Source organism: Mus caroli, unplaced genomic scaffold, assembly GCF_978045245.1.
Source record: "Mus caroli unplaced genomic scaffold, Mus_caroli_1 scaffold_19, whole genome shotgun sequence".
NCBI classification, from domain to species: domain Eukaryota; kingdom Metazoa; phylum Chordata; class Mammalia; order Rodentia; family Muridae; genus Mus; species Mus caroli.
Genome location: NW_028227274.1, coordinates 65371407 through 65383867, shown reverse-complemented (window position 1 = coordinate 65383867; position 12461 = coordinate 65371407). Strand labels below are relative to the sequence as shown.

At 45.3% G+C, this 12461-nt stretch overlaps 1 protein-coding gene across 1 annotated transcript in view; it reads right to left on the bottom strand.

The window, feature by feature from the left end:
* The window catches only part of Gnal (G protein subunit alpha L), a 145210-nt gene extending 133005 nt beyond the window's left edge, over nucleotides 1–12205 (bottom strand). Inside the window, exon 1 of the mRNA XM_021150731.3 lies at nucleotides 11022–12205. Coding sequence (XP_021006390.1) covers nucleotides 11022–11367 — 346 coding nt within the window. The 5' untranslated portion in view covers nucleotides 11368–12205. The remainder of the gene's footprint in view (nucleotides 1–11021) is intronic.
* Between the last annotated feature and the right edge of the window lie 256 nt (nucleotides 12206–12461).

Sequence of the window (12461 nt, the reverse complement as noted above, 5' to 3'; positions counted from 1 at the left end):
CCTTTCTCTGTGATAACGCCAGCTGTGTCAAGTTGACACAAAATTAGCCAGTACACATTTGAAATGTAAATGAAGAAAATATGTAATAAAAAATAAAAATAAAAAAGGAAAAAAATGGGCTCCTTCTCAGCTTGACACACAACACATCACTTATTAAGCCACAACAGATGTCATGTTAATGTGACAATATAAAACATTATTATTTAAATAAGAATCCCACTGCTTTTAAATGTTCCATTACTTTAGAAGTTCAGTCTCTTTAAAATATCCAAATTGCAAAGTTTCTATAAAATTCCATCTCTTTGACATTTCAAAGCCTCTCAACTATGGACGCCTGTTAAATATTAAGCAGCTAAGTATGTTCTTACTCCAAGATGAAAGAGCCAGGGCACAGCTATAATCAAGCTAAACCAGATCAAAGTTCAACAGTATAAAAAGGTTCAGAGCTTGACGACTGGGACTCACTTACAATCCCCTGGGCTCACAACTCCATTTTTCTGGTTCTGCCACCCACAGCACACACAACTTATCTCGTAGGCTCAAGCCAGCTCCATTCCACACCTGTGGCCATCCTCTGCAGCCATGGCACCACCTCTCCAAAATGCTGGAGTCTCTGCAACTGGGCTGCAGCTTTACCAATACCCTCTCCTAGGCTCTCTCCAGGGGCTCTGGTGCCAATCCTTGGGGTCTCTTCACGATCCCTTCAAAAGATGGAATTCTACTGCAGCTGAGGGTGTACCTTCACCCGTGGCCTCTCCCAGCCTCTTCTCAGGGATGCCAGGCAAGCCACATTGTATGAAGCCCCAGTGGCTCACCATGACCTCTTCATGCTTTCTAAACCAGTACCACCTAGAAAACTCTTATGCATTACCAAGTTCAGCTGTCTGCACACAGTACAGCCTTGGTGGATTCCCCTCTGGGACACAGCTTCTGTGTACTGACCTTGGGTGAAGGAAACACTTCCCAGAAGATTTCGCCTCCATGATGTTGATGTCTTCGTAATTACAGCTGATTCTCAGGCTCAGCTGATCAGCTTTGGCTGTCTCAGCGAAGACAATGTTTCACTTTATTGATTCTGGTCTCTTGTTAATTACAGCCAACCAAAACCACAGATTCTTAATACCAAGTAGCAAATGGCTTGGCTAATCGTGAAAGGACTCACAAACTCCTCTCTGAAGCTTCACACTCCATGCCTCCTTTGACTGCATTTCGATTGATTCTCATTTTTTTGGAAGCTCCTGGAGAATAGCCCACTGAGCTGTGAGCACTTAATGGCTTTCCCACCTTATAGTTCCCAGATCCTTCTACAATCCTCCCCCAAACACACAGTCAGATCTGTCACAGCAATACTACATGACCTGGCTCCAATTTCTGTCTTCGAGTTTTATTCACTGGTATAGAACACAAGAGCAGCTTGTGGGGGAAAGGATTTCATCTTACAGTTTATAATCCATCATCCTGGGAAGTCAGAGTAGGAACCTGGAGGCAGGAGCTGATGCAGAAGCCATGGAGGAGTGCTCCTTATTGGCTTGATCCTCATGGCTTGCTCATCCTGCTCTCTTATAGGACCCAGGACTACCTGCCCAGGGGTAGCACTTCCCACTGTGAACTGAGCCCTCCCATATCAACCATCAATCAAGAAAATATTCCCATAGACTTATCTACAGGCCAGTCCTATTGAGCCATTTTCTTGATTAAGATTCCATCTTCCCAGATGATCCTAGCTTGTGTCAAGTTGGCATAAAACCTAGCCAGCACAAACATACAAATCAAAAATAGACTTAAAAAAAAAAAAACAGCAACTAACTTCTCAGGGTGGTGAAAAATTCCTGTGGGACTTCACCCTGTGCTTCTAAAGGAGCAAAAAGATGTGAGTTAAAGTCACACCAGTATTCTGGAAACAAACAAACTAACTAACAAAAAACAGTAGTGACTGTCCCCAAAGAGATTGCTCTTCATGAAAGAGGTATCGTTGAAATATGTATGTATGTATGTATGTATATCTGTCTATCTGTCTGTCTGTCTTGTCTATCTATCCATCCATCCACCCACCCATCCTTTTATCCATCTATTACTTTCCCCTTTCCATTTTTCCTTCTCTCTCTCTCTCTCTCTCTCTCTCTCTCTCTCTCTCTCTCTCTGAGACAAAGTCTTGCTATTTGCTATTTGCTATTTGGTTCTGGCTGGCCTGCAATTCACTTTATTGCCCAGGCTGGCCTCAAATTCATGGCAATCCTACCTCAGCCTCCCCAAAGGCTGGTATTATGTGTGCCACCATGCACAGCCCTGAGTTTGCACCTTAAGCTTCATGTGTGGAGCTTAATTGAAAATTGAAGGTATTAAGAGAGTAGACACACCGGGCGGTGGTGGCGCACACCTTTAATCCCAGCACTTGGGAGGCAGAGGCAGGCGGATTTCTGAGTTCGAGGCCAGCCTGGTCTACAAAGTGAGTTCCAGGACAGCCAGGGCTACACAGAGAAACCCTGTCTCAAAACAAACAAACAAACAAACAAAAAAAAAAAAAACAAAGAGAGAGAGAGAGAGAGAGAGAGAGAAAGAGAGAGAGAGTAGACACTTAATCCAATGTGGTGTCTAGAGGTGATGCCTATAGGAGCTGTTCAGAAACTAGATGAAGTCATTAGGATGGATTTCCATGACTGAATAACCAAGGGCTTTATAAGAAGACAGAGACTGGGACATCTGCTCTCCTCTCCTCTCTTCTCTTCTTTTCTATTCTCTTTTCTTTCCCTTTTTCCTCTTCTTTCTCCTTCCCCCTCTTGGATGTCAAGACAGAACCACCTTGAGATGAAGAGATTACCAAGAGGAGGCTAACTAGTAGACAACCACCACTTGCAAGCCCTTCAATATTGATCTTCAGAAGTATAAAGCCATAGTAAACCTCTCATTGTTATAAAGTTACTTGGCCTCAGGTGTTTCATTATAGTTGCAAAATGGATTGATACACTTTGTCAAGCCAATTATGCTTTTAATTAGTATAGATCCAAGCTTGTCATCAATGGGCCTTCTTAGTGTGGCCTGGGGGAAACCAGAGGCAAGAACGAGCTGACCATGTAGTCAGTCGGTGGCTCACAAAAATATGATCTAATGATGCTAATGAAGAGATAGCTTTGCTGGATGTGGTCGCACACGTCTTTAACCTGAGCACTTGGGAGGTAGCGGCAGGTGGATCTCTGAGTTGGGGGACAGACGGAGCTACACAATAGATCCTGCCTTAAAAAATTAGCCTTCAGAGGAAAACTGGTATTCCTGTCTTATTCTAGGAATTCATAAGACCTGGCCACTATGGGAACCAGTGTAGGTCCTCACAAGGCATCAAGAAATGAAGCTTCCTCTTGTAAGACAGGGCATGAACTCTCTGCTTTAACTGCTGGATAGGACACAATTTTGCATATATAATTCATATTGAATTATAATCCTCAATGTTGTTTTTGCCACAGAGCCTAAGGGGGGCTCTCTAAGATGAAATAGGGTTATGAGGCAAGATTCTAATCTGATAGTGCCGATGTCCTCATTAGAGGAGAAGCAGCAGAGAGCCCCTCACCTACACACAGAGAAAAGATTTTAATAGCAAATGTGAAAAAGGCGGACTACAAGACCAGGAATCCACCCCAGAAAACAGACTTGTTAGCACCTCCATCACTTCCTGCTTACAAAACAGAGTTATCTCAGGTCCCTCCCTACTGCCTGTGTTCCACATCTAGCCAACTGACTGTCAGGAGTCATAATGCGACAAGCTAATAACTAGTAGGTGATCATCCTGAAGTGGCCTGCCTCGGATTATTATATAATCTGCGACAGGTAAGCCCTCATTAAGCAAGGCTGTGAGGGACTCGTTTTAGGAAAGAGTCCTGCTATTAATAGGCATTTCCCATAATTATTAAACATATATAACAATCACTAAGTAGGAGCACACCCCCTTTGAAACAGATCTCTGCAGTTCCACGAAGATGTACTGTCTTGTAGTGATGCTATATAGACAAATAGATGACTTAAGTCTTAATGATGATCCTATAAGAATTCCTAAAATTATATCTGTAATTATTAAGCTTTTTTTTATAATGGTACTGCTATTAGGTCCTTTTCTGATACTCAAAGCTGCAATGAGAACTCTGCCAGTCTCTCAAGTGTCACCAGTTAATTACTCTTAGATGGTAACCAGACTTTCTCCTACTCGGAGCACATTCTAAGAGGTTGTAAAATAGTTAACCAAAGTTCATAAAAAGGCAACTAAGGATTTATTATAGGTGCTAGGACAGAAGGTAAAATATTGACTGGTTTATCTATACCAAACAGGTGATGGATGTTTAGGCAGATAATCACTCCTAATGGATATGCATGTAAACATTCGCTGTTGTAAACTTCTACTTCGATTTATGATTTGATTTTCTGTGTGAACTTTTGATGAACTTTTCCACATGTGATCATGTATTCTGAATGATGTTTAAGAGCTGAGGACAAAGAGAAGAGTCAGAACTGAGGGACTGGGGTGAGAGGAACGGAGGTGAGAAGAACTCAGCTGAGGAGAAGTTTTTAGACAGAATACTTTTTAGATTAGAAGGAAAATGCAGAGTGGAGTAACTTAGAAATTATAGGTAACATAAAATACTAAGAGAGCAATATGCAGAATGTAGAGGGAAAGATGAAAAAGATGTCACAGAGAACAGAAGGAGCAGGCAGGCTTCCCCTTACCATGGGACAGAACAGGTCCCATGGTAAGGACAAGGCAGGTTTAGTCTTATTAAAACAAATTTTTCTTGCAAACATGGGTTTAATTCACTTAGCATTAAAAAGGTAGAAGCCTTTTCTTTCTCTATGTAATAAAAATTGGAGCGCATTTTCTTTTCATCCAGAATGAGTGAGTTCTTTCTGCACCAGTGCTTGGACTTTTGTTCCATATGCATATGTAAGTATGGATGTGTGTGTGTGTATGTAATTGTGAGAATGTATACGTGTGTGTGTGTGTGTGTATGTAATTGTGAGAATGCATGTAAGCTGGGCCCAGCTGGGTTTGAATGAAAATGAATAAATGATCATGAATAAAGCTGAATATGAATTTATGTGAGATTATGCATATTTGCATATGCATACAAGTTTTTCCTTCTTCGAGTGTTATTCTCATCTCCTGGTTCAATAGTTCATTGCTCCAAACTTCCCCCTAGCCTGACAAGCAAGAGGCATCTGGACATTAAGGAGAAGGCTCTAGCAATTATTCCTTTACTTAATCTCCTGCTGTTTTAGGATGAGGTGCTAAGTGCCAGAGACTGAAGTTTCTGGCCTCAGAGGATCACAGAAGGCAGGTCAGCTACAATAGCACAGTAATCTAGACTTAGATAAGTAAACTTTTTTATTATACCAACCTTAAATTTCTTGTAAGACAAAGTCTTAGCCCAGTATCTCGTAAGACTAAGTCTTACCTTCCGCCTACGCAATTCCCTCTCCCCTGCCTCAAGAAGAACTGACAAGAAAGAAGAAACAGCCCCCTCCCCCAACCCCTCCCCACCCCCAGCAACTGACCCTTTCCCCAAGGCCACACCTCCCAATTCTTAACATGCTGGTCAAACTTGACTCCATCCCATTCACATCCCATCCATAGATATAATATCCTGTATTCCTGAAAGATGCTTCCCCTATCATCCATCCCATCAAGGGTCCTCACTCTTCCAGTGAGGTTCTCAGACAATTCTCAGTGAAATAGCTTGTATGCTTTATTCCGTGTGGACAGGGACTACATAAACATTGAGGAGTGGGGTGGGATTTAGGGGTAGTTGTTTGTGATGCTACTGGGAAACCTTGCTAAGTGATATACGGGAGAGAGTCAAACCGTCTGATCCACCTTATGGAAGAGCTAGACTTTGGGATGACATCCTGGCCTAAGTAGTTATTGTGGGTGTGGTTGAGAGAGCATCCTCAACATAGTGGGCCAGGTCAGAGGGTCATGGAAGCAAGTGTACCGAGTGAGTCTATGAACTCTGTCCCTGTCTTAGTTAGGGTCTCACTGCTCTGAAGAAGCACCATGACCGAGGCAGCTCTTATAAAGGACAGCATTTAATAGGCGCTGGATTACAGTTTCAGAGGTTCAGTCCGTTGTCATCATGAAGGGAAGCATGGCAGCATCCAGGCAGGCACGGTGCTGGAGAAGCAGCTGAGAGTGCTACATCTTTGCCCTGAAGGCAGCCAGGAAGAATGTCTCTCTTTAGCATCGGTGGAACCTGAACATAGGAGAACCTCCACAGCCCACCCCTACTGTAGGGAAAGTTGGTTGAGTGAGCTCAGACCCGGGGAAGCTCAGAGACTTGAGATCAGCGGGAGTAGGGCAGCTCCCTACCCATTTTTGTACCTACCCTGGAACCTGTAACCACGACCCCACATTGAGAGGACCGTGGGTAATCAGTCACGTAATGCAACACCTGGAACCCTTCCTCCCGCAAGTAGAGCGTCACTAACGTCTCAAACGGAGCCAATAGAAAACGCCTACCCCTAAATCCCACCCTACTCCTGAATGTTTATATAGTCCGTGTCCACCTGGAATAAAGCACACAAGTTATTTCACTGAGGATTGTCTGAGAGTGGCTGTCTTTACTGAGCTGGGGAGGAATTCTCTCTCGTAAAAAAGCTGAAGGGTCTTAGACCTGCCTGGTGGCTGGCCAGGCTCATGCTGCCTATGCTGCTGCTGCAGTAGCTGCTGAGAAACCTGGGGCCCTGGGCTACCTGCCTTATGCAGGCTACCCAAACCTCTTTGCTTCGCTTCTAAGATCTGTAACAGTCCTAGCATTCCCCACCAGACCAGAGCCTTATGGAACCTGCTCATTGCTTGTGGGCAGCAGACAACACCCCTTGGTGACATACTTCCTCCAACAAGGCTACACCTTCTCCAATAAGGCCACGCCTCCTAATAGTACCACTTCCGGTGGGCCAAGCACATTCAAACCACCACAGTTTCCAATGTGGGCTCACAATTTAGGATCATTAAAGGAGCAGGCAAGCAAAACACTGGCAGACATAGGAGCAACAGAAGCAGACAATCTAAGACCAAGGGCCTACAAGTCTGATCCATGATTTCTGGTCAAGTCCTTTCTAAATTGTAACAAATGTCAACGGCCTTTCTGTATATAACCCAAATCTACTCAAAATATATAAACGATACCAGATTTAAAAAATATATTATTGTAATTTACTTGTGTGTGTGTGTGTGTTAAGATTGGTGCTGGGAGTCCAGGGCCAGTACCTGCTACCACTGAACTCATCTTAGATCCAGGTTTTCCTGTTGATAGTCTTGGGTAGAAGATACAATGTACTCCACAAAATGAGTCATTTGAGCTAAGGCCACTCACATTATACAAACTATATTACGCTATGAGGTAATGTCTTTAGAGAGAATAACAATCAAACATATGCTAAAGAAACTTATGACTTAGAGCTTTCCAGAGCATTCTTCTGAGGCCATTTCTCACTTCTCTTTTATAGCTTCAGCCTTCTTTACCACAAATCAAATGCTTTTTGCTTCATATATTTCTGATGGTGGTGCTTCTGGGATTGAACCAAAGCCCCACCTACATGTCCTAAGCCCCATTTCTATTATGTTTTAGGAGTTATGTCTGACTAGTCAATCATACTGAAAAACCTTATGTTAATGGCTGCAGAGAGGGTTCAATGGTTAAGAGCATTTGGGTTCTGATAGCGGACTTGAGTTTGATTCCCAGCACCCACATGGGAGTTTGTAGCTATCTATAATTCCAGTCCCAAGGTATTTGATGCCATCTTTTTGCCTCCGAGGATATTGGATGCACATGGTGCACAGAAATACATGCAGACAAAACTCCATGCACACAAAAGAAAAAGGAAAACATTGTGTTAATCCTAACTCATGACCTTACCTTACTAACCTATTTTTGAGCCCAGAATCCTCCTCCTTTTGAGCCTTTAGAATATGATGCATTAAACCCTAGAAGTGTGTGCGAACTTTGAGCTCTCATTATTTCAAACATGAGGTAGCAAACAAGCTGTGTCAGGCTATGAGACAATGTCTTTAAAGAGTACAGCCATTCAAAACTCATTGCAAGCACTTGAAATTTATTTTTGCCTTTCAAAAAATGTCTTCAGTGCTCAAGTCTGCCACTATGGTTCAAAATAGGCACAGAAGTCTAGAAATGCAATTTTGTATCCTCAGGCTCTCTTGAAACATTTGCTTTACCACATTGTAAAGTTGGCTCTGGAGAGTAGAACTGATGCTTTGTGCGCTCCTCTTTTGAGCCAATTGCTTTATTCCTTGGTATATGGTAGTTAACTCTTCATTTGAAGTTGGGGGCTCACGTACAGTTTCAGTTACCAAGGTTAACAGTGGTTAGAAAATACTAAATGGAAATTTTCAGAAATAAACTATTTGTAAGTCTTTAATGATCCTTGTAATTAACACAATGAAATATTTATTTATTTATTTACTTACTTACTTACTCTTTATCTGAGTACACTGTAGCAGTCTTCAGATACACCAGAAGAGGGCATTGGATCCCATTACAGATGGTTGTGAGCCACCATGTGGTTGCTGGGATTTGAACTCAGGACCTCTGGAAGATTAGTCAGTGCTCTTAACCACTGAGCCATCTCTCCAGCCCACACAATGAAATCTTGTGCTGAGCACTCCCCCTGTCCCTCCACCTCCTGCCTAGGAGGTGAATTTTCTTTTGTACAGAGAAGCCACACTGTGTATGCTACCTGCTTGTTGGCCACTTAGTAGTTACCTAGTTTTGATACACTTTGGTATTTTCAAGCAGCGCTAATACTAGAATGTTATTGATAGGAGGTGTGAGGATGGGCTAGGATACTTGCTGTATTCTGTAACATGGGAAAGAATCTGCATATATATATATATATATATATATATATATATATATATACACACTCTATTATAATGACCTGTTTGTTCTAAAGACTGCAAGAACTTGACACTTGCAGACATTAACTAGACCCAGGGGTCCAAGAAGTGCCCCATCCCAGATGTTCATAAAGGTTATAATGAAAGGCAAGGGCGAAGGGTGATAACGAGGGAGGCATGCTCATCACGACTCCCGGTCCTCTGAATGAGACGCACTGTAAACATCCTTGTGTCTGGTTATGTTCCTCTGTGGAGGCATACAACACATATGATACTCCAGCATTCCAGATACATAGAAACTCCTGTGTCGTGCCATTCACCTTCATTCCCTCACCAAGACTCTGCATCACCTCACAGCACCAGAAGAAGGATCAGTAGGGTTAGCACAGCAAGATTTGGAGAGAAACCATATTCGTTCGTAGGGCATTTATTACAGGCTATTGTTCATACGTGTTTTATTAGTTGTTAGTCTGTTGTGTGAGTCTACATAAGTTGTTCCTTTAAATTGTGCCCAATTTACATATTAAGCACCACAGTAGGTGTGTCTACACGGGCAAAGCATAGTATGTTCTATATGTTCTATACGGTTCTATACGTGATCTCCATTATCCATAGAAATATGGAAATGCATCTCCTGAAGAAAAGGTAGGGAGGGCTCTCATGTTTATAGTTTGTCTCTTGTTTCAAAGGAAATTTTCCTTCTGTTTTAGAATTCATACATTTCACCATGACGCAGTAGCTAGTTTTGGTTTTCAATCATTCATTCTTAAAGTAGGTGAGTCCGTTTAAACTCTATTTCTTCCTGAGATTTTAAGAGCTGTGCTCATTTGGAAACCAGTTTTGACTTTGCATGGCATAGCCCCCCCCCACAGAGCCGAATGCAGATGGCTAGCCATTCCACCTGATAGCTCACAAAATTGGATCAGATTTTGACATCATTTCCAGACACCCCCCCCCCCAACCCCTCACCTTGGAAATCTAAAAGGCAACAAGTAGAACAAAGAATTTAAGATTCAGGGCCAGTGCTTGCCTGGCCTGATAGCTTGCATTTCATGCCTGGCTACCCACAAGTTGGTAGGCGAGAACAGACACACGTAAGTTGTCCACTGACCTCTACACATGTGTGCCAACACACCCACATAAGTGTGATAAAGTTGTAAAACAAAGCAATCACTTTACGATTTAGAGGGTGGAGACACGCCTTTGACGCTCATGCACGAGGACCTGCCTATGGATCCCAGCATCAGGGAAGCCCGGCAACCTCAACGCCTGGTAGTTACAAATCTTAGTGCAGCTTCAACGAGAGACTTTGTCTCAGAGGAACAAGGAGCAAAGCGACAGAGCAGGACCCCCAATGTCGTCCTCTGGTCTCTGCTGTGTGCAGACACACTGTGTACACAGGCACAAGGAATTCGTGACCTGTTTCCCTTTTTCATCGCACACTCGACTGTACAGAAAATGTTTTTTTAGTTGTTAAAGAGCACACTCATGCTAAACTCTGAAAAATACCAGCGGACCTCCCAGTGCTGGCAGGTTTATGTCCACTTTATTACAGTTGGGAGGGACGATTGAGGCGGGGGGCGGGGCGCAGGGTGGGAACAGACAGGCCAGGCCACTCTCTTATGTCACTGGTTCTGAGAAGAGCAAACACCCTTATGGCACCAGTAACTTATAACACTAGGTGGCCAAGGGTGCGCTTTCTCAGCAGCCAGCACCCTAAATCCATCCCCAGCTCTGTTCTCAAGACCGTGCTTTCAATAAAAGCTTTGTGGTTTACTAAAAGGCTTTCCAAGTCTCCTATCATTGGCGTTCTTAGAACAAACTAAGCTGCCGGGACTGTGGCAGGAAATGGCAGGGCTAGGATAAGGCGTCCCGGTGGAGTTCACGCTGAGGAAATCAATGGATCAAGGGCGGAAATTTCCCAGAGAGGCACATTAATTAGTAATTCGTGAGCTACTGGCCCTCGGTCACAAGGCATGGAAGAGAGCGAAATCACCCAGGAGCGTTCTGGCGACGAAGCCATTTAAATGTCAGGCTGAAAGTCATTCTGTCTGCAGTGTCCACGCCTGACATTCTCCAAGGCAGGGTCCCGCCCGAATCCCCCCAGCTCCCACCAGTGCAGACCTACCCAGCAGCAGGAGCCGGTGCGTCTGCTGCAGGTCGCGCTTCTGCTCGCGCAGCATGCGGTCGATGCCCCGGCTGACTTTCCTCGCTTCTTTAGCCGCCTCGCGCTCCTCGGCTCGTAGCTGCTCCTGTCGCCGGCGGCTCTGCAGCTCGCCTGGCGGCCGCGCGTTCGCGGCGATCCGGCCGCCGCCACGCCGGAGCAGGGTCCCCACGGGAGCCGGGGCTGGGAGCGGGGCAGGGGCCGGGGCGGCGCTGGGCTGAGCATCCTCCGCGCACGGTTCCGAGGCCGCACACGGGGTGTCCTCTGAGCTTCCGAAGAGCAGCGGCCGCAGGCTGTAGCACAGGCCCATCGGGGCGCGGGGCGCGGGCAAGTCCCCGCGGGTCAGAACGGGGCTCCCGCCGACGCGGGAGGCAGCGCTGCACTCGGACCCTGGGGCGCCAGCTGCGGGGCGTGGCTGCGGTGGGTCCCGCTGGGGGACCACGGCCCCTCACTGCCCCGAGGGGCCATTGTGCATCCTCCGAACGTCCCAGGCGCGAGCTCGCACCTGAGAGCGCCCCAAGCAGGCGGAGCTGACCAAGGCCCTTGGCCAGCCCGGCCCCCGTTACCGTAAAACCGCCGCGCAGACTGCTCCGGTTACCGTAAATACTGCCTCCTGTGGCAAGTATTGGTACCCTGGCTGCCTATCATAAGTACCGGGCAGAGCTCCTTGCCTTGTTGCAGGGATGGTTAGGTTACCACTAGCTAGAGCTGAGCCAGAGACTAAGCGGCCTACGGTGCTGGGGCAGGATGGAGCATTGTTAAACACTGTTGAAAATGTTAGTTTCTATGAGTGAGCAAAACTCCCAAGAGAGGGTTGGTGAGACCTATGAGCAACAATGGATAGAGTCTGTCCGACAGACCGTTCCCTTAAGCTTGGCAGCTTGGAGCTGGGAGGATATTAAACAGCACCCTGCTCTGTACCTTAAAAGCCCTGTGACACACACCAGCTGAACGGATAACCGCAACTGAAGCAAAGACTCCCGATCCAGAAGGCCTTGATTCCAGCCGTGACCATCACTGCAGACGTCCCTTGCCAGCTTTGGAAGACAGTATCTTCAGCAAGATAGGATTTGGTGGCTGTTAGATGACCTGGAAGCTCTTCTCATTTACAGCAGGAGGGGAAGCAGTAAGAGGCCAGGGCCGTGGAACTGGAGGCTGTGCTGGGATCGGGGCAAATACAATTCTTCACTTACATGATGCATCCTTACCATGCCTCATCCGGGCTATATAAATTGGGGGTTCGGCTACTTTTTACTGTTGTGCCCATTGTATTGCGACATTAGGTCTAATAAAAAGGATTCCCCGAATGGTCTTTCCTTGCCTGCGTGTGATCTTTATCATGGATACATCCAGCTTAGCTAGAAACAATAGTGGGAACAACCAGCTATGTCAAAGAAGACCCCT